The 23,272-nt window shown below is 38.1% G+C and overlaps 1 protein-coding gene across 1 annotated transcript; it reads left to right on the forward strand.

Annotated features, from left to right (window-relative positions):
* The first annotated feature begins 4,083 nt into the window (after positions 1 to 4,083).
* On the forward strand, positions 4,084 to 5,535 carry LOC136255210 (uncharacterized). The gene is made up of 2 exons (XM_066047934.1): positions 4,084 to 5,177; positions 5,233 to 5,535. The coding sequence occupies exons 1-2, from the start codon at positions 4,275 to 4,277 to the stop codon at positions 5,533 to 5,535; spliced, it is 1,206 nt and encodes a 401-aa protein (XP_065904006.1). The 5' UTR covers positions 4,084 to 4,274.
* Positions 5,536 to 23,272: the final 17,737 nt, after the last annotated feature.

Below are 23,272 nucleotides of genomic sequence, written 5' to 3' on the forward strand. Positions count from 1 at the left end.
ATTATCAAATTGTATGTATGTATGTATGTATGTATGTATTTGATTGTACCATTTGGAGTTTTCACCCCCTGGGCAAACCAGCAGAGCTGACTGCCCAGTACCTAATCTTAAATCTAAATCTTAAATCCTATCTGGATACTCCATAAGCTTATAAACACAAAGTTTACAAACAGTGAAATTAAAAGATAAAAGGGTCTCTAATTCTCTGCAGTATATTTGAAATACTGGTCAAGTACAACATCATAACAGTTTTTGTTAGAGTGAAAAGCACAAATAGTAACAGTTGTTCAGTCACTTTAACAGTCACTGCTAGTCCTATTATTCACCTGGCATCTCTGTATGATGTTATCAGATTGAATATCCATAACACTCCTGTGATAACCAGTAGGGCAAATGACACCTCTAGTATAGTTGTGTCTTTAAACCAGATTGTTTGCTAATCTCTTGATCACTATCATACAGTGCTCATAGGAAGAATACATGTACAATGATTATTATAAATAATATCACATTATAGATGTTCTGTAACTCAATATAAATGAAGGCTAGTAATTTGCCCACTCCAAAGGCTGTATGTGTATGCATTTCTCAGTATCATAGAGCAACTCTCTCCTGTCAATAAAATCAATGGAGAATATGGCAATAGTAATAATCAATGGTAGTCCTCATTCTATTACACTAAAGATCAATATGCATGGCCTTCCTTTCTTGTCCACTATGGCAGAATGTAGCAGCTTGCTGCTCTTACAGAACACCCAGCAGGTATGCTGTAAAAATATGTTCTTCCAAGTACCAATAGCAGTTGGTGCATGGAGTCCAGCCATATTGCTCATTATGCAAGTAGGTCCTGGATCATCGTCTGATAACTTCATTGTCTGGTATACGATGGATGTTATATAGAATAGGATATGGGCCACTTCTAGGTTGATCAGTATAATACCAGGTAGTGTTCGGAGACTGGAATAGATCAGATATGTTAGTAATGTCACTAGAGCAAATGGGTTTAGACTATGCTATTAGTGATTATACCAGTACTCTCTGGTAACATAAATGATTCATCAAAGTCAACACACTACTCATCCCTGAAGCAAATTGAATAGGGTTAGAATGTTTTTTGGTGTAGTGTCATGGATTGATTTAGTCATGTTGATCATGCGGTCATCAACAAGAGCCTTGTACTGAACTTTTTCTGGATCTTTAGTAGCTTCCCTAACACTTTGACCAACTTCATTAGCATGAATATGTTCATGTCAACAGCAATTAAATCTGAGTTTGTTTCTGTAAAAGGATTTCCCATTTCATTGAAGACATCTACCACATTCTTTACATTTCTTGCAAATCTGTTCTGTGTACTTGCAGTTGTTCATGATGACTGCACTTTGGTTTTCCACACTGCTTTGTGCTGATCTCACTTACTATCTCAGCCATATCTGAGCCAGCAATCTTTCAGCATCGCATAGCTGATTCATTCTCTATTATTCCACCATCACCCTTCACAATGGCATTTAACTGTTCATGAATCTGATCATGAGCTATCATGGTACGCAAGGTTTTCTGAGTGACAGAGTGCCCCTTAAGGAACAGATTCCAAACTCTGGGACATTCACATTCCAGCTGTATGAGGTACCTCACATGTACTGAAAGCCACCACGCATAATGAAAGGGATCCTCCAAGGAATGATGCCACCCGCCAGTGCTTTCAAGTAAGTTGAAAAGTTTCCATTTTCATTACAATCACATGAATTAAAGGAAGAGGACAGAGCTTTGCTCCTGTACGAGAATTATGGGTGACTACTTTCCATGTCTGCACACCACTCATCAAAAAATTTATGGCTTTGCTGTCATGTTATCTGTCGCTAAATTATTCTTGTATGCAGTGAATGCTGACTGTGTAGATGGAATAAGGCTGTATATACCCAAAATTCACTTTGGACAAAAGACTCATATCTGCTCAGCAGTTGGACCACATTAATAAACATGAAAAGTGATGTATGAGCACAGTTACTGAGCATGTGTATAGTGACATCTAGCTGCTGCAATGTCCTATCAGCAGAATGGTAATGTTGGTAATGTGCAGAGATCACAAATTAGTCATTTTTTAAATCTAAAAATCATTAAAATTTCCATTTTGAGCAGGAAGCCTTGTTCTGATGAAGTGGTTCCTTTAAAATGTGAAATCAGCATGTTATAAAACTCCAAAATACCAAATTTCATGTTTTCTGCCAGAAGTGAACATCTTTTTCACATATCTACTACACTACAATGTTGTTATTTGTATTTACAGACCACAAGAAAGCTATAAAAATATTGGAAGATCAAAGGATTGAGATTTGTAACATCAGCATCGAAACCTTGGGAATGACAGCGTGTCTGTCAAAACTTGGTGATATTTAATGTACTAATATTATCATACAGTATAATATTATTTAGAAGCAAGTATAGATTATGGACAATCTATGTGCCATTTTGTTGACAATATACAGCAAGTTATATTTGTAAGGCCCACATAATATGAGCAGCTGGATTAACCTGACTTGTAATTGCTAGCATCCTCTACCTTTTTCTGTGATGGGCATGGTTGTCGTGCTATGCATGCAATAATTGCAGAACAGTACACGTGATATTTATTACATGCACTACCACCAGTGGAACCAGACTTAGAAATAATGTTATTTTGTTAAATTATTATTACATATTTTCATCGTGACCATGACAGGACAGGGGCGGTGAAGCAGGCCAAAGAGTGAGGGGGCCAGGCCAGGCCAGCTGTAAGGTGAAGACCAAAAAAAAATAAAGGCCACTGCCTGTTGACAATAGCTGCTCTCCACCAATTACATCTCCTTATTTATAATATACGTAGCTAAGTAGCTTGCTACACTGCTTCTCTGAATACTGTGACTGCTCTATTAGAGTATATCCAGATCCTGACTGTTCTATTAGAGTATCTTGATCTTTTCTTGCAATTTTTACATCTATTTAGCCTGTTGCTTGGCAGTCCTTTTTGGGAGTTGAACTCTGTTTCATGCTCCTACTCCCTGCAGTTTGGTCAGTAGTCTGCAGGGCTTTCTTCTTAAGGCCCCTGTCCGGGGGTTTTGCTGTGTGTATGCTGGCGGTCCATGCGGTGTTTTTGTAGGTCTGTGTAGGCTCTGTATAGGTTTAGCTGCTGTTTACTGCTTTTTGTCTTTTATAACTTAAATTAGGTTTAACTTCTAGCTAGAGATCGGGGAGGATGGGAATGCCATTAGGGCCGGAATAAAAAAATAAATTTTTTTAGCCATTTTTCATTAGTCTCGGTTAGCCAGACCCACTCTTCGCGGTGCTTATCGATTGATAATTATAAGCGCCTAGCTGCGATTGTTAGCAAATTCCTTTCTATGACAGTAAGCCACTATAGTCCGTAATATGACGTGGCGTGATGAAAGTTAACCAGGTGTTTCATTATCACCCTGAAAAAAAACTCAGGGTGTCAGAACAACTTTACTATTCGAACTATACCAGACCTCTCGCAGCTAGCTATATAGGCGCTTATAATTATCAATCGATAAGCGCCGCGCGAAGAGCGGGTCTGGCTACGCGAGACTAATTTTTCATTGGTAATGGCCATCTGTCTGCAGGGGCGGATCCAGAGTTTGGAAAGAGGGGGGGAACCTTTCTGAAAAACAGTTGAAGACCAAAAAAACTTGCTGAAAACCAGTTGAAGACCAAAAAAAAAAAGAAAAAAAAAAAAAAAAAAAAAAAAGGTCACGACAATAATAGCTAGTTATCCTTACCAACTATATCACGTCTGTTATGTAAAATAAAATCCTATTTATAGCTTCATAGGTAAGCTACACTGCCTCATGAACATTGTGACTGCTTTATTAGAGTAATTGACTGCTCTATTAGAGTATCTCGATCTTGTATGCAATTTCTTGAAGGGGGGGGGGGGGGGGGGGGGGGCATTTGCCCCAAATGCCCCATCCTGGATCCGCCACTGGTCTGGGTATTAATGAATCTTTCGACCCTGTGTGTTCTACCGCAATTTGCTATTTTTTTCGTTGTAAAATAATTTTCGTATGCAAACACTTGTAGTAGTATCAAGAGTTAATAATAGTGTGTAGGGAGAGTATCCAACGCTCAATAGGCCTGTGTAAAATGAGGGCGTAGGACGGATGGCTTCTGGGCTAGACGTGTTAATGACACCAAAGCAAAATAGAATCCTTATGAGGTCGTAGACATGCACTATCGATACCAAACAATGACGTGAAGGCTGTATCTCGTGACCAAACTGAGTAATGGCGACGAATTCGAGGAAGAGAGGCCAAACCGCTGCGAAGGAAATTTCCGAAGTAGGGCAGCCAAAGAAGAAGAGACAAAGAAAAGTTATGACTAAGAAAACCAGAGAAACACTGCAAAGCTCTTTAAAATCTATTGACACTACTATTCTTGTTCAAGAAGCGGTCGCTCGAATCCGTGAAGAGTTCGACTCGGAAAGTAGTAGTCTTGTAAATGAATTGTGTGCCGAACAGCAGTTACTGCAGGAGTTAGTAGAGTTTCATCGTGATACGTTTGTGGCACTACACATTGAATGCAAGAAGGAGAAAAATTCTCAGCTTAAGTTTCAACTAAGATGGTTATCCCTTTGTAGCACGTTTCTGCTGGAAGAACAGTACTCATTAGCAGATATCAATCTCGAAGAGAGTACTCACCCAGTGTTGACTGAGCTCAGACAAAAATGGATACACTTTTGTAAGAAGCACTGTAGCTCCATTACAGCTAGTAAACCAATCATGATGTCCTTTTCATCATCTTTGTATAATTCACTTCTAGAGCATGTGGCATCATTTCAAACTAGGCAAACTGAGGGAACAAGTGGTGGCACTGTAGTTCCTACTGCTGAAGAAGACGGTGTTTACTACCGCTTTGGAGGAGGTGCTCTATGCGAAATGCTTCATCGTCGATACAAACAGATACGCACCGCAAGCAACAAAAACTTAATGTCCATTGAAATAAGTCTTTTACAAGCCATTAACACTAAGGACAAGTCAGATATACCTGAATATTTGCAATACCAGGACCGCGGTTATATGTATTTTCCACACAAGACTTTCATACCATTTCTACGAAAGCTGGACACAGATTTGAAGAAGCTTGTAAATGTGGAAAGCTTTCATAAACTTGGAAATGATTTGATCAAGGTGCGTCAATTGTTTGCTATACACTGCATATCATTTGTTTGTTTTTTTGTTATAGATCACTCATGATGGACTGAAAGAACCATCATACAAAGATACCTTTGTTGCTGTTTTAAAACAAAGATTACCTGACTGCATCCTAGATAGTGAGACTCAAACAGCCATGGACAATGTATTTGATGAATTAACAAGGAAGCTCTGTAATACAAGGATCCAAGAGTTCTTATCAGCAACTAAGCAAGAGTTTGCCACAAAGAAAGGAATGGCCTCAACAGTAGATGTAAACTTGCGTACTACTCTATTAAGTTATCATACCAAGTTATCTAGTAAAGTAGACACGCCGATAATTCTTCTCCACTAGGTCTTTCATTTCTCAAAGTACCAGAGACATTAGCACGCACCGGAGTAGCCATTGGAGCACATGGCACAACTATGGTTTGTGTTGTATCGATGAAATATCGGTTTCGTCTAGTCAGCTGAATCATAAATATTTTCACTTTAACACATTGTAAAAATACAAAAAAATACAAAAAAATCTGATGATATCCGGACTGCTCTACGCGCTCATTTTACACAGGCCTATTGAGCGTTGGATACTCTCCCTGTATTATTAACTCTTGGTAGTATTTATGCTTGTACGAAGATTTCTTGCACGAAAATTTTTATACAAGATCGAATTACTCTAATAGAGCAGTCATTCACGTAAATCGTACGAAAATATTTTTACAACGAAAATTTTTATCACGAAAAAATTTTGCACGAAAATAAAGTAAATTAAGGTATTGAAAGCTGACTGCGTGTGTACTTATTTTGGCTTTTACAAAGTTTGCACATGTCCCATGCATTGCTATAGTAAACCAGTGAGAGAATATTTAGGAGGCTGGGGCAAATGGGGCCCATATAACTGTACTATAGCTGGGTAACACTTTAATGTGTGAAGCAGCATACTAGCATGCAAAGCATGCCAACCTAGAGGTATATCATCAAGCCACGGAAATACTGTTGTATTTGGGTAACTTTTCTATTAGTATCTGGAGCTTGAATTTTATTGTAAGCTTTCCACCAAAATTAATACACACTAAAGAGAAGAAGACCATCATTATTATAATGAGACACAAACATTTACTATAACATTAAGGAATCCTCGGTCACATGCGACCACCAGACAGGGTTGGTTAAAAACACCTGGGCGGGCATGGCAAGGGAGTACAAAACATAAAGTAAGTATACATGCATGTACATTTAACTAACTAAAGAATCAGTCTGGGGGGGGGGGGCAGGAAACCACTCACGACAATCCCTAGCCATAAGTATTCTTTGAGATGCTGTAATACACTTCTGCGAAGCAGAATCCAAAACTTTCCTTAGAGCTGCTTTTGACACTAATATATATATATATATATATCCTGGTGAACAAAATGTAACAGGTTCCATAAGTTCTTTACACAAGAAGGATGGTAGTGGCCTAGAACGCTGATTTCAAGAGTTTCGTAATAGTTAGAAACATTCAAACGATCTAATTCTGCTAACAGTTGCTGATACTCTACTTTGTTCTGCTTACGTAACCTGGCTGACTGAAGATGGTGTTCTGAATCCAATGGACAGGTCAACTCAAGTAAGGCAATAGAGTTGGTGGCAGTATTGTAAAATACAAGGTCTGGACGATAAGAAGTCACCATCACCTCAGGTGGAATTGTGGCTGGAGGTGACACACTGGCTTGCAAGTTTGGGAGGTCAACAAAAACTTGGATAAATGGTAGATTTTCACAAAGACCAATAAATTGGTATGCCAAACATTGCAATGCCAAGTTATGCCAGTAAGTCTATCACTATTATACCTTCTGATAGCATGTGAGAATTTAATAGCTTGCTAGAGTAGCTACTATAACTGAAAATTGGTTTGAGCCTGACTACTGTATTAGGTCGACTATTCTATATCAAGAGACACCGGCGGTAGTGTGTCGTGCGGCCTAAGAAGCCGGCGCGCAACACCCGTGAGTATATTGACAGGAAGAAAGAAAACGCAATTTTCGCACCTCCGTAGCTCTGTGCTGCCTTGATGAAACAAGACGATTTTTGCTGTGGACACTCCCTCCAACTTCAGTACTCCACATTCCAAATTTAAGCGAAATCGCTTCCAGCGTTCCCGAGATATGTGACTTCAAAAATTGGCTTAGTTTCTTCGTTTTTTCTTCTTATTTTTCTTCCTCTTTTCGCAAACTTACAAAAACCGCTATAAAACGCGAACGCAATATCCGATTACTTTGAAATTTGGCACACAGAAGGGGGTATAAAGGCGCATCTCTGTACCAACTTTGGCTGGAATACGATAAACAGGCAAGAGTTATTAGCGATTATTCACGAAAAATAACACCAATATGTTGTCACGCCTACAGGGTAAACCGCGGATGGGATGAAGTTGAAAATCGGTAGGTGAATAGGTTAACTATTGAACCTCAAACCTTTTGTGGTTTGAAAGAAATCGAGCTAAAAACCAGGAAGATAGAACGAAAAAACCAACAGTGTGTAACAATTACGCAACTGAGATTAACTGATAAAAAACGACTACTTTCCACGCCCACCAGAAAAACCGCTTGGAATAATGCTTTGAAATTCTCTGTACAGATGGAGTAATCATCTTAGAAAGGATCTTCAATGGTGTAGAAGAATCAGACTTCAAGCCACGGAGTTATAACATGAAATCAAACTTGGTGTAGCAAGTGCGAGATCGAGATACTCTAATAGAGCAGTCACCCTAATAGAGCAGTCACCCTGAAAAGAGTTCAACAGATCAGCTAGAAACTAGTAACCTGTATAGAGATAAGCTACAAACAATTCACCCTGTAGAGAGATCATCTAGAAGAAGCTACCTTGTAGGGAGTTCAACTACGTAGTTCAGCTAGAAGAAGTCACCTTGTAGAGAGTTCAGCTACAAAGAAACCACCATGTAGAGAGTTCAGCTACAAACAAATCGCCCTGTAGAGGAATCAACTAGAAGAAATTACCCTATACAGAGTTCAGCTACAAATAAACCATCATGTAGAGAGTTCAGCTGCACCTGTAAAGAGTTCAGCTACAAACAAATTACCCTGTAGAAAGGTCAGCTAGAAGAAGTCACCTTGTAGAGAGTTCAGCTACTAACTAGTGACCCTGTTGAGACATCAGCTAGAAGAAGTTACCTTGTAGAGAGTTCAGTTACAAACAAATCATGCTGTAGAGAGATCAGCTAGAAGAAGTTACCTTGTAGATAGTTCAGTTACAAACAATTCACCCTGTAGAGAGATCAGCTAGAAGGACTCACCTTGTGGAGTGTTCAGTTACAAAGAAACCACCATGTAGAGTTCTGTAATAAATATATGCATTATATATATATATATATATATATAATTTGTACATTTATTGATAAAATCAGAAATATTTAAAGTATTCATCTGATTCATCTTTTCTTCTTTCCTGCGGAAAAGGAAAAAAAGATAGGTTAAAAAAGCCCCAAAGCTGGCCATAGGCCAGCTTTGGGGTATATAAATACAAAAAGAAGTAAAATCTAATCCAAAACAGCCAAGCTGTAAAAAAAGAGTGTGGCCCTCAAAAAGGCTATGGTGAAAAAAGATGTGAAATCCAAGGTGGCGGCCAAGAAATGGCTGTGATGGTAGGTTAGTGGTAAAAATTTTAATAACAACAATTCAGGTGAATTTTGGGCACGGATTAGATTAATAGTATCTCAATCTAATGTATCCAGAGTGTCACAAATGGCAATACTATAGGATTAAACACCACCAAAAGCATACAGAATGTCTTCCCTAGCATTATATTGACTGAGATGTCATCATATTGGGGTGGTGTTCATTATCAATTCCTTTCAGTGGTAAAGTATATATACAATGTAAAATGAAGTTCATACATAAAGTATATGATTTTTGTGGCTATTCTCATACCTGAATTTACAGTGAATTATGATTCTGGAAAATTTCTATTTGTGCCTCTTCCATCAATTAGCAAGTGATAAAATACTTTTAAAACATTCATGCCACATATTTAGGTCAAATTAAAACTTTAAAAGCATATAATAATCAAAACGCTGCTGCAATGATGTAAAGTTGTATGTTTATTACACTACAAAATAAGCGGTGAAGCATTGTAATAAAACAGTCAACAGTGATCATCTATAACAGACTTAAAAGACTTGATTTTTGAGCATTGTTCAGAAGCTTTAAAGAATAATTGGTAGGCCTGTGTCAAATATGGTAGAATAATAGGCTGGAGTGCTATGCCAGTATAATGCTGGCATATTAGGTGGATATTTCAAACTATGGAGCTTAATTCTATGAAAATAGATCAATACTCCCTAATAGAGCAGTCAATCCATAGATTGATACTCTCTAATAAAACAGTCACTTTATAGCTAATAGAGCATTAGAGCATTTGTGACCGAATTTCACATAACAAGGCTTCCACACACACAAAATCAAACTTACGTTTTCACCAGAAATGGATTGCTGGCCTAATACACTATCATATTCCACACTGTACTTCCTTCAGGACTGGCAAGTCTGGTTTCTGTGGCAGCTTTCTTCCGACCCTGTCAAAGCCAGGAGTGGGAGATTCAGGGTGCCATTGAATGGCCATGGCTTTGTGATAATGGTGTGTAGTGAGCTGGGACTTCACAGAGAGCTTGCCAATAGTGTTCTCAGTCAATTTGGAGTGATTTGAGGGCCATGGAGAGCCCAAACTTGGCCTCTGGATTCCAATCGTTTTCTTGCTTCATTTTATACCCCTATATTAAGCCCACCCACCCTATTACCACCACCTGTGATATTATTAGCTTGAGAAAAGCTGCCCAAAACAGGGCTAATTTTGGGTATCAGAAATGTATACACCCACTCAGTGATAGCTAGTAAATAGATACATACTTGGTGCAAATTGTGTTTGCACAGCTGTAGGCACTGGGAAGTTATTACACAATGATTACTTAAAATCGCCATATCTCCTAACGAAGCTTTGTGCGTCGAAGCCGGGTTTTATCAAATTCAGTCACATTTACTGATTAAAATCTTCTAAGATTGTAACAAATGTTGCTAGCCCAGGGGCATAATGTAAGCATAATAGGAACACTGAAAGAGCACAATTGGTGAAAATCTTGGGAAATTCCTGAAAGCATTTTAGACAAAAATAATTATGGAATATTTGACTCGGGCCTAATAATTGGCTCAGTTGGGATTCCACAGTACTCTCGTAGCCGTTTTAGCCCTCATGTGTATGGAACAGTCACAGATCAGAAGGAGTACGTGCCCACAATACAAAATTTTATACAAGACTAAAGAACAGTCACCACAATTAAGAATCCCCCGGTAACCGAGTATAAAAGCTTGTATTCGCATCAGCACATTTAACCTGCTAGAAATAGTTTGTAAATGCAATGCAGTCATAGTCCTTTGTATGTCACAGATCCCTAATAGGAAGAAATATGAATTAGATGAAATGCTCTACATTAAATTTTATTTGAGACAATTAGAGATGCACCAATATGGAGATTTTCCAATATACCGATAATTATATTAGCTACAAAAATTACCAATTCCAATATCTGAATATAAAATATTTTCAGTATGGACACTACAATAAAATGTGGCAAAAAGCTTAAAAGGTGGTCACTAAAACCTATGTAAAGAAAAAAAAAAAGAGTTATGAAAAGGTTGTGATAAAAAGTGTGACCAACTAAGGATTTGAAACCTGGCCATCATGAAAATCTTTGGAACTTGAGACTCACACTCTAATCATTGTGCTACCCCAAATCAACTATAGAATATTTTGGACAATTGTACTTCTGTGTAATATCTGCTAAAAAGTCAACTGATATCGGTCCTCTAGAGACCGTAAATATAAAGAACCGTTAGCCTGTGACATTCCCGTTCTATAACCTACCACCTTTCCCCCCTCAGTTGTACAACAAAACTCTATAAACTATTATTGCCTAAAATTTCAAGCTGAAGTTCAGATAGCCAGTGTTCCCCGGAACAGACCACTGTAAGTGTATTGGTAGTGTAAGACAAAACAAGATGTAACATCTTATTACTTCTTTTTTAATCTGACAAGTTTAACATATTAATAACAAAATTACACAAATATTGTATATTTTGTATGAAAACTTGTGTCCTTTATTGTAGCAATGTGTTGGATCTTTCCTAGAACAATAAGATGATATTAATGTAGTGCTGACAGGACACTGGACTCTACTTCTTACCTGCTAGCGTAATCTTCTAGCTTCTCTTTCAGACTCCAGTAAACACAACACATCACCCTCACGAACTGGTCCCTTCACGTTGCGGATAATGGAACGATTTGAGTCATCAAGAAACTCTACTCTGACTTGTGTACATTGTCCCTGGGAGCCAGTACGTCCAATCAACTTAGTCACCTATTATTACACCACACACAGTAAACACAAAGAACACATCACTACATATTACACAGGTTGACAACAATCCTAAAAGCATTGATCACTAACTGAATCTGAAGCATAAGCAAGATTGACAGCTGAGGTCGTTGGATATGCTTACAAGCATCACCTAAATGTATTGCTAATTAGAATTTTACATAAGCGCCGACCTTCATTTAGAAATGACTGCTCTATTAGAGAATGTCAACAGATCGCTATGTATGGGCTTCAGTTATGCATACAATCACTTATCTGAACATTCTTATACCATTGCCTGAGAACGCAATGAGGTTTGGATAACTGAGTGTCCACCTACTGATTAACATTGTGGTAAGAATAGTAGGCTCATTTAGTAGCCTTGCAAAATTATTATGAATGTAAAAAAAAACAACACCATTTTTAGAATAGCTTACTTTACAGCCACTTCTAATATATATACCATCACATGTACACATCGATTATGGGTTTTAGTTTACAAAAATAATGACTGAAAGATGACAGTACCATGCTTAGTATCTCATTTGGTAACATATTGTAAGTGTTACTTGAATGACCTGGAAGTGTAGACATTTGTGCCTAGTATAATGGCACTATTGTGTACTTCATCATCCTTCTCTGAAGAAAGCACAAAACTGGGAATCTCCTTTACAGTTCCACTTGATAACTGATGGTATAACACAACATGGTTCACTGAGGTGTTTTGTCCTACTACTATGAACAAGGGAAAAGATGGGGGATAAGTGGAGATCTGAACATTTAATTAAAAGGTCTAATCTTCACTATCTGGGGCCATTTTCCGTGCAGAATTCCCCAGTGAAAGACAAGATAACAAGACCACAACGGGCAATTGGAAACAGTGGAAATGGAAATCGGAAACGAAAAGTGGAAAAGGTCAAATCATCAAATGAATGTACCCTAGAGTAAAACCCTTGTTAAGTGGCCACCTCTTAAAGACCACCTTTATACAAAGACCACATTATAATTAGTTCTCAAAGATGGCTAAAGTCACTTTTTATAAAGATTACCTCTTTACAAAGACCACCTCTTCAAATTGCAATAATAGCTAGGCTCCAAACATCCTAGTCAGACCGCTTTATCAAAACAACTAAAAAGACTAGGCTCTTCATTGATACAGAAAGTTGTAGTGTACTAACTACATTACATTTGCGTGGAATATTATAAATTTGAAGACCTCAGTGGAAAAGGGGGATAAGTGACATTTTTACCATTTTTCTACTCTGTTGTGCGAAACAAACTTCAAGTATCAGAGAACATCTATACAAAATTTCATGAGCAAACTCAATCGATAAGGTAATAAATTTTTACGTAAAACGCATGGTATCACGTGAGCAAAAAATTCAAAACGAGCTAAGATGGCGTCCATAAGTTTGTCTAGACAGCGCGGAAGGAAACGTTTGCGCTTCGAATCCGAGTGGAAAAGGAAGAAAATAAAGTTATCGAAAGATAGTGGAAAGACCTACCAAACGTATTGTGGTGCGCTTCAGCCTTTGAAAACTATAAGGGATTTAACGTGCAGGTGCCAGTATCAATGCGGTCGGAAGTTGGACGAAGAAGAGCGACAAAGATTGTTTACTGAGTTTTACGAGCTGGGCGCTCATGATGAACAAAATAAGTACCTGTTCGGTTTACTTAGCAAGGAGGAAGTAAAGAGGCACACGCGAAATGAAAGCGCGACAACACACCGGACAAATACTATTGTTTATCATGTTGGATTGAAGGATGGTACTCGTGTACGAGTGTGCAAGAAATCATTTTGTGACCTCTTTGCTATTGGAAAACGTAGAGTAGAAAATCTTACGGAGAAAGTCTTAAGTGGAGTTTTAATAGCTGGAGATCAACGAGGGAGGCATTTAAATCGTCCGCATGCAATTCAGGAAGAATGGAAGGCCAAAGTGCGTGAGCACATCAATTCCATTCCACGAAGAGAGAGTCATTATTCATTCACAAGAAACAAAGGAAAGGAATTCCTCCCAGCAGAGCTTAGTATTTCTCGCATGTATGATATGTATCTGGACAAATATGAACCACAAGCTAAAGATTCTGAATCAAAGCCACATGTAAGTCACTTTATTGAGTATCCTACGTACTTTGTTGCTTACCAGTATACACACTTCTTTTTTGCTATAGGTTAAAGAGTGGCTTTATCGAAAAATCTTTAATGAAGAGTTTAATCTGGGATTTGGATTCCCACGCTCTGACACTTGTGAAATCTGTGATCAGCTATATATGGCAGCCCGAAATGCGATGTCTAATCAAGAAAGGGAATGTCTTCAAAAGGAACTAGCAACTCACCAAGAAACGGCAGGTCAAGGGTACCAATCATTACACAAGGACAAAGAAGCTGTAAAAAAAGCAAGTAATAGTACGATAATCACATTTGATATGATGCAAAATCTGCCAGTGCCTACTCTCACTCATAACTCTATGTTTTATTTACGTCAGTTATGGGAATACAACTTCGGTGTTCATGACTGTACAACTGATTCTGCTACAATGTATATGTGGAGTGAACTAGTTGCCAAGAGAGGAGCCGATGAAATTTGTTCTTGTCTAATGCAGTACATATCCAATCTCCCACTTCAAGTGAAGAAGCTTACTTGTTACTCAGACAGTTGTTTTGGGCAAAACAAAAACTTTGAAATGATATGCTTCTGGAATTGGCAAATAGTGCAGGGTCGCTTTAGCCAAATTGACCACAAATTCCTCGTCAGAGGCCACACCTACCATCCAAATGACCGTGACTTTAGTCACATTGAGAAGAAAAAGGACACAGCTGTGGTATACATACCTACTCACTGGGAAGAGTTGGTTCGGAAGGTTTGTCGTCAGAAACCCTATACAGTGAAAAGTATGGTCGGATCTGAATTTAAAGATTTTTCAGATCTGGTAGAACAGCATACATGCAGGCGAAAAGATAGTAACAAAAAGGACGTATTGATCAGTAAGGCAAGATGGATGAACTTTGGGCAGGGTGTTGATCAACATGGAAGGGAGGTAAAACACCTCAATGAGGTGTGGCTTCGCTACTCATATAGCTTAGACGAATCTTGGAGTAAAGTAAGCCTTCTTAAAGGAAGGAAGAAAATTCCACCTGCTACTTCTATATCCTTACCTATTAAGTATCCAAATGGACACTCCATTTTAAAAACAAAAGTCCAGGACCTGAAGAAGATGATTTCTTACCTCCCGGAGGAACATAAGCAATTTTACATTGATCTTAGGGAACAATCAGATTCTGAAGACTCTGACGCTTGACATAAAAGGATCCATAGTTCATGTTGTATTTGCATATATATGTGTAAATGATTATGTACACATTCTATACTCATGTGTAAGTAATTTTACCAAGTTTAATGATCGTACAAAAATAAAAAGAAAAATGGCACATATTTAAAGATTTAAATCCATTTTTCTCAAAAGTAACTTAATGTTACTTATCCCCTTTTCCACTGAGGTCTTCTTATTGTATGACACATTCTGGTACCATAGTATTATCTATGCTGGTACAAACTAAGCGATGATGGTATATGACTTGAGTGAAGTGTAGACAAAGAGATGACATTTATTTGAGTCATGAAATACATGTTTGAAACTTGCCAAATATTACCACGTGTAATGAGGTGGTCTTTATCTAAGGTGACCACAAAGTGGTCCTTAACCATCTTTGATATCTAATGACAATGTGGTCTTTGTACAGAGGTGGTCTTTAAGAGGTGGCCACTAAACAAGGGTTTTATTCTAGGGTACATTTATATGACAATTTGACCATTTCCATTTCCGGTTTCCATTTCCACTGTTTCCAATTGCCTGACCACAATTCTTGTTTTAATACCATAACCAGAAGGTGTAGCTACCAAGTGACACTAAAGCACTTCAGCCTTCATTCTCAGCTTGGGGCTACATTACACAATCTGTCTTTTATTAACAGCTTGCTTTTGGATGTGATCTAGTACACAATGTATGGGCCTAATCAGAATAAAATGGAAAGAATACCTTAATGTAAGAAATCTCAGTGTTTGAAAGAAAAGACTGAGAGTGTTAAAGCTCAACAAGATATCAGTTTTAGCCAAATATGGCCGATATTGGCTACTGGCCGATTAATCGGTTTTGTTAAATCAAGGCCAATGTTAATCTCCACTGCGCTGTGTAGTATAATGATGTGGGGGGGGGGGGCTAGACATAAGGTATTTGGCATTTTAATTAAGTTATGTGTTAATGGTTTAGCGGTGACTACAAGCCATGCCCATAATAAACTGTCAGGGTTTAGGCCATGCCCAACAATAAACTGAGGTTTTTAGGTTTCTATGTAGTGCCAGCCACTTGTCTCAACTGTATAGCAGTAGTAAAATGTACTTAAAACCTGTTTACCATGAGTAACTTTTACTTGTGGTATACATCTAACTTTACACTTTAGCCTAGAATGAGCTGTATATCAATGGTTATGTCACTAATATGAGCCATTTAATAATGATGAGGATGAGTGTTAGTGTTATCAGTGTATATCGGATCGGTTATCGGTATCGGCTAATTCTGTTGCTTAGTATCGGTTATCAGAATAATCGGCTAATTTGGATATCGGTGCAACACTAGTCAAATACCCCACTAACTGGGGTAAGGTTAGCAGTCGATTCCCCCCACCTAACTCCCACCTCTGCCAGTGTTCATAGTAGTGGGAAAAAGAACATTGGCAGGTGGCCTAATAGTTGCATTAGATACTTAAGATAAGTCCAAGGGACACAGGCCTGAATGTTTACAAATTACTTACAAGGCTCAGGAAATTACATCATTTAATATCTCAAGTGTCAAATCCAAAGCTATCATTTTATATACCACTTTAGCGTGGGCATTCAAAGGCGCTGCTCGGTGTTTAACTCGCATATTGCCTGGGCAATATCATGGGAAAGTGGATTGCCAATGACTTTGATGCCCAGCCAGTTCAAACAAACGAGACATTTGGACTCGTTATATTGAGCGACATAAAGCTTTGCATTGTGGGATTCGTTTTTGTAGTAGTTGCTAAGCTTAGTAAATAGGCTAAGACAGACTAGTTAGTTGTTACTAAAGGATAATGAAGGTATAAAATAATCGTTTGGGCGATTGTGGATGCGTATTTCTACCCACCGCGTATCAGCCTTTGAACAGACCACAGAACAGCAAGCTACTACTGCTACATTGAAATAGGTTAGTAACTTACAGTCCTAAGTACTTAACTTAATATAATAACTTACTTACTGTCCCAATAGCGAAGTTAGTTGGCTTAACTTAGTACAAAAATAGTAATAATATAAACTCAATCCCACAATCGCAAGTTTTCTAACATAGCGTGTTGAAGCATAAATGACGTTTTAACGTATGGACAACGTTTTGATGGCTATTAGCCCACGCTTTTAAAACCACGATCGATTTTCAGATGCTACTGTATAAAACAAATGGTCATTAGTTCTTTCACCTATTAGGTGAGTGCACCCCAAGTGGTATATATCACTTATACCACGATTTTGCTGACATACACCTGCAGCCCTCGGGCTTTGGGTGTATATATCAGCAAAATCCCTCGCAGCCATGGTATAACTATTAAATAATCTGAGCTGAACCAATAGCCTACATTTGATCACACAAAATACTCACTAGCATGGGACTAGTTTGATTGTATTGTGTATTTAAAGCTCATCGGAGCCTGCTAAAAATTCTGCACATTTCAACTAGTGTGTCATGTGATCTCATTAGTCAAGTTTCACTCACTACTTATATAGTAGTAATTCACAAAGTGATTGTGGGTTTTAGTTTTTACATTACATCAGTGTATCACTTGAACCATTTAATCCGCTAGAAACAATGCATATATATATGTATGTATACACTTTGTGTTGGCAAGATCAACGGGAAAGTGTGCTTTAAGGGTGCTCGCTGATATTTGAAGCCATTTAAGTGCCAGCCCAGAAACCACATGCGGCTATTGCATCATAATTGGCATACTGTATCCGTGTTAAGCAGACATGTTTTGCGCCAGCAGACATGTTTTGCGTCAGAGAGCATGAGGAAGAATAGCATGTTTTTTTCGCTTTAGTATCGTCACTGAAGTGTTAGCAAATGATTGTCTGATGGATCAACAGTTATGAATTAATCTAAAAGTAAGTGTTATTTAAGGCAACAAGTGTGAACGCACTTTTCGCTTGTAGGCAACATGCGTTTGTGCCTTGTTTTCTCCAGTGATAGGGTATGCTGGTAGTTAGTATTGTAATTGTAAGCTGCTTATGTAGGGGACAATGTTACCAGCTGGAATCACAAAGCGTTACAAGCTGCTGCTGATGATGATGGCCTAGCGTAACTTATCCAAGAGCGACTTGGAGACTCCAGGCGGAGCAAGAAGCTGTTCCTGTGTGTGAAGAAGAGAAAAACAGAGTTTTTTGTGTTTAGAACAGCGTTTATGACATGTTATTTTGAAAAGTTGGTGATTGAGGTCAATAGGAATTTGTGTGGTTATTGTATCAATAATGTTGGGCGCACGCAATCTTTGCACATGTTTACTAAAAATAAAACTAGTTTTTGAGTGATAGCCGTGAAGGCTTCAAATTTTGTAGGGAGATTCGCTGATAAATTCTCCAGAGGTCTATGTTTAGATTTTGTCCGTAGCGTTATGGCTTCATGAGTTACGGCACCGAGAACATGAGGTTTTGAATGGTGTAGCATACTTTTAGTACTAACTTAAGTTCTATGTACGCTGTGTACTAATACTAAACATAGAGTTGTGAGTTATAAGCTGAAGTTTGTTCAACGTGGTTTCCAGTGCGCTACTGTGAAAAATGGAGGACTAGTTTCGATTGAAGCGCTTCATAAAGAACTACGCATAGTTATAAAATGGTATAGGCTAGAAGAATTCTGTTTGGTTTGTGTTGAAGAGAAAGAGAAGCACTTCCAACGTAAGTAGCATATGGATTCATTTTATACATTATGTGAGTATTAGCAACAATACAAAAATTGTATGTTGTATGGCTTCAAATAGCCGCGAGCACCCTTAAATTTCATAAAAGTACACTTTAGGACAAACAGTGCTTTATTGCCCACAAAAGAGTGCTTTATTGTAATAAAAAAACATTCATTGTGTTATAGTTAAAGCACTGCTGTGCGTGTGTATGGAAAACACAGTACGAGGGGGCATGTCGAGAGGCTAATACAGGAAAGGTGAAGCCAAATGCTGTATTTGCCTTGACACTCCCAAGTGCTGTATTTTTCGTACACACAAGCATAGGCAGTGCTTGAACTATTATATTGTACTTCCTGGTAGTCTGGTTCGGAGTGGTTTTCTCTAGTACTCAAACCGCTGCAATTTTCAGGATATCAATAAGTGTTTATATAATCTATTTCTAGCCTTAGAACGAACTGGTAGGATTAGTTTGGCTGGTTTTAGCGATTTACAGTGTTTTCGTAACATTCTGTAAATAAATTCTTCGAATAACTGTACTGTATTAAGCACATAACTGTACTGTATGACTCATACAGTAGCTATGTAATCAGCACTGTATGGACAATGCACTACACGACATTGCTATGATCCTCCCACACAAAGTACAATATATCATTTAATGCCATGCTTTGCTTGTGCTATATATATTATTCTTTTTGCCTCGTGCTTATTAGCATCTCAGCCAACAAGCATCAAGTGCTTTATTTTTCATATAGCACTCGCAGCAATGCTTTAACATATACATATCGATTGTGGGTTTTAGTTTTAAATACAGAGATTTAACTACGACACTACCATGCTTAACTCTCAAAATGAAGATATATTGGCAAACACATGCAATTACTATTACTAATTGATGAATGCATGATGGCTTCTAAGCAGGCACTGTACGAGGCTCTTCTAACTTAGTCCAAAAACCACCTATCACTGAAAAGTATGTTCATTGGGCTACTTAGACAACGATGTAACAACATTCACTCACTTGTTATGATGCACTGAGATCTCTCCTAACTTGTGAATGCAAAATCTGGCAGCCATTTTTATAAATGTCTGACTCACATGAGCTTTACATGCTGCTATTCTCCAATGAATGGCGAAGCTACTAGTGTTAATTTCACCTCAATACAGTGAACTGGGAGGAAGTTATGATCCATTTATGTAATGGCATGCGTGTTTTAATCGTGTACACGTCGTTCCTTGGCAAGTTTTGGTCACATACATTTATCAAAGGGTAAATCCCTAGGTGTTATTTTATTCCTTATTACATCATGAATACAATGACACAAATTGTTTTGCTGTAGAGTTATTGGTTCAACAGCTACAGCATTTTGCTTGAGGCCATGCGTAAAAGCTAATTTATCAGCATATGCGTTTTCAGCGCATTGTTACTAAAAACTAAGTGCGGGTTTAAGGATTAATACTAAATTTCATATTGTTCCATACAAGTGTTGCTTGATATCTGATGGGGAGTTTGTAATACAACTTTATTGTCAGACAGATTTAGGCCATGTGTGTATTTGTACAGGTGTAGTTATAAAAGCAAATGAAATGTGTGTCACTTCAATAACAACAAACTAACATGTTGCCGGCCTATTTTCTTTCTTTTTTTACGGTTTATAACATTCTTTGGTTGCCTTTATGTTGACAATAATGATTTAATCAAATTCTTCAGATAATAGCAAACAATATTATCAGGAGAGCATTGAATCCTATGGACAAGGTAGCATGTAACTCTGTAAACAGTGAAATTCAAACATGGCTGCTGTGTACTATATTATGCAGACACATGCTCAAGTACGTCGCGTTTCTACTGTGACAAACCGAAGCTATGGAAACGAAGTTCAATGGCGTGACGGAGGAATAGTAGCACAGGCTCAGTTTTTCTACAGTCACTAATCACCTGAAATCACGCTAAGTTACTCCACTTGACTATTTCAAGCTCTACCTTCAACTCGACGATCTTCCTATTGAAGCAGCTGTACACAAGACGACAGAGTAGCAGTGTATCCCTGTTGCACGTAAGAATGATGTAACCAATTATATACACAGTAACACTGGACGCCATGTTTGAATTTCACCCGTAGTATTGGTGCTGTACGGAGTTACACTCTCCCACTTCCATAGGATTCAATCAGCTCCTGATGTTCTATACATGTATAGGTTTTAGATAGTGAGATGTGATGGTGATCAATTCCATCTCACATGTCAAATATAAAGCTATCACTTCATAATCTGGACCAATTGGAAATGAAAATCATAGCTTGCCTTACTGCATTTGATCACACAAAACACTCACCAGTGTGGGACTAGCTTGAATTAAACATTATATTGTGTATCGAAGGCTCACTGGAGCCTGCCAAAAATTCTTAGAAAGATCCTGTGCACAATCATTTTCTGCTAAGCATAATGTAATTTTATAAGTCACTACTTATATAATAGTACATTGACGAAGTGATTGTGGGTTTTAGTTTTTACAACCTCAGAGGGGTAGGACAAACCCACATGAACTGGTAATGGAATTATGTAAGCTCCTTTGCACTACTAAAGAAGTAGATTCTTCTATCTCTCTATAGGAACAACATGGACAATTGTTTGTGGTTGTTGGATAAAAGAATGAAACACTACATTATTGGAGAATTTTTGTTTACAAAAATTTCACCATTGTGAAGTACAAACACAGCAGAATTTGTTACTGAAAAGTGAAGCAGTTATTATGCCTCATTTCCAGCTATGTTCCACCTGTTACACAACAATACAAACAAAGAACAGTCGTAAGAGAAGCCTCTCTGTAATCAATCCAGTCACTACAGAAAATATGGACAATTACTGTTATAATGTGGTGGTCAGTAATAGGACCATCACTTGTTACTGTGAATCAACACTTTGTGTTGTTGGTAAAAAGAAATGGAATAAAAAGGAGGACAAATGTAAGTCCATGATGCATGCATTGTACGTACTGAGGTATAACAAAAGGCACCTGTCAGGTTGAAGCAATGAAAAAATCAAGCCCACAGCCATAACCATTAGGTTTATCTGTTTAATGCCTTTTGTTTTATTGTAGCCATTGACTGTAAATTTTATGATTTCAAATCAATTTATCATTGTTTCATCATTGGGCTGGTCGAGGCAGAGTTCAGGGGGAGGGGGGCAAAATTCCCCCTTCCCCCCCTAGAAAAATCCCTGCATAATAAAGCATAACAGCATAATGCAGACACAATTTATCAGCGCATGTGAACATGTGGAAAAATACGTTCTATTCTCTCAACTATTGATGATGACAATGAAGAATAACTTAATGCTGAAGAGACAGAAATTAGTCATAGCAAGAAATCACACGCTATCACAAAAGCTGAGAGAACAGAGGGCTGGTTTTTTTGTGAGGGCAATCTCCATCACAAAAGGACTTTGAAATGGGCTGATAATTTCTACTGTTAAACACTCATTCTCGATCTGTCCCACCCCACTAACCTAACCTTTGACTGCAGTAGCACAGCATCTATGGTTTATAATAAGCAATACTAAGTACTAAGTACAGTGGCTTACCATCAAACACTTTAAAGCTAACAGGTCTTTCACTGTGAAGGCTTGTGTGTTTACTGAAATTATACTACCAACATTCTCAAAGGATGCAACACCATATAACACACTATGTTCTCTCCCTAAAAAATATATATCAACTCTTGAATCTGCCTCAGTCTGCTCAAATTGGTCTTTGGTGTGAAACAATACCATATGTCTGATTACATTCCTTGTGTTCACAGAAGGTACGCAACAGTGACCAAACGATTTTATCGCCTGGGCAGTATTGGTTAGGTTGGATACCAGCAATGTGTTGGTGATGTATCTGAAAAATTGTTCAAGGACTTCATGGACAATTCACAAATCCAGTATACAATGTTTATTAACCAGCACTCTGTACTAGGGCAACAAAGAGCCTGGAGTCCACGGCAGTCTTAAGCTTTCGTAAAAACTGATCAATTCAACTTCTAAGAATTTAAATATCTATTGTTTGTCTTGTCACACAGTACACAAAGCAATGATGGGCTCTGCCAACATTCTAGTAGTGGTCATGGAATGTGTGATACAGTGCATATGACTAAACTGCAGTTTACTTGTCACTACACACAAGCTATCCGGGATGCTAGTCCAGATCCAGAAGATGAAAATAAGTTGACGGAGTACCATCTAGCTCAGTTATTAAAATGTGATATGCAAACTTAACACCCTGCCCAATGACAAAGATATAAGTGACCTAGCCACACAAACATTCGCATGTTGTATTCTTATTAATTTAAGCGGTTCAAAGATTCAGCGATGTTGGTTAGCCATTCATTCAATAAAGCAAACAACTGCCTCTAAATCATTATTCTAGCGAATTGTTGGTTCCACTTTCAAATTACATTCCCGTATTTACAAGAACATGCCATCGGTAATGGCACATCGTAAAACATTACTTTACAGACGGAAATAACAACAGAGCACACGCGATAATACACTAACACAAAAAACCACACATCTGCAACTAACCTTCGCTAGCTTAGGTTTGTCCATCACTCCGATCGTTGCCTCGTGTTCAGAAAGGAAGTACGCATGCGCAAGGTGCGTGTTAAAAAGAATACATCGAATAAGCGTGCAATTAATCAAGCACTGATACTCTATTTAAGAGGCGCTACTTCA

Source organism: Dysidea avara, chromosome 5, assembly GCF_963678975.1.
Source record: "Dysidea avara chromosome 5, odDysAvar1.4, whole genome shotgun sequence".
Lineage (NCBI taxonomy): Eukaryota > Metazoa > Porifera > Demospongiae > Dictyoceratida > Dysideidae > Dysidea > Dysidea avara.

Excerpts from the sequence above, each read along its gene's own strand:
- LOC136255210 (XM_066047934.1), top strand. The coding sequence starts at position 4,275 with ATGGCGACGAATTCGAGGAAGAGAGGCCAAACCGCTGCGAAGGAAATT. Across the intron at positions 5,178-5,232 it reads TTGGAAATGATTTGATCAAG|ATCACTCATGATGGACTGAA; the intron begins GTGCGTCAATTG and ends TTTTTGTTATAG.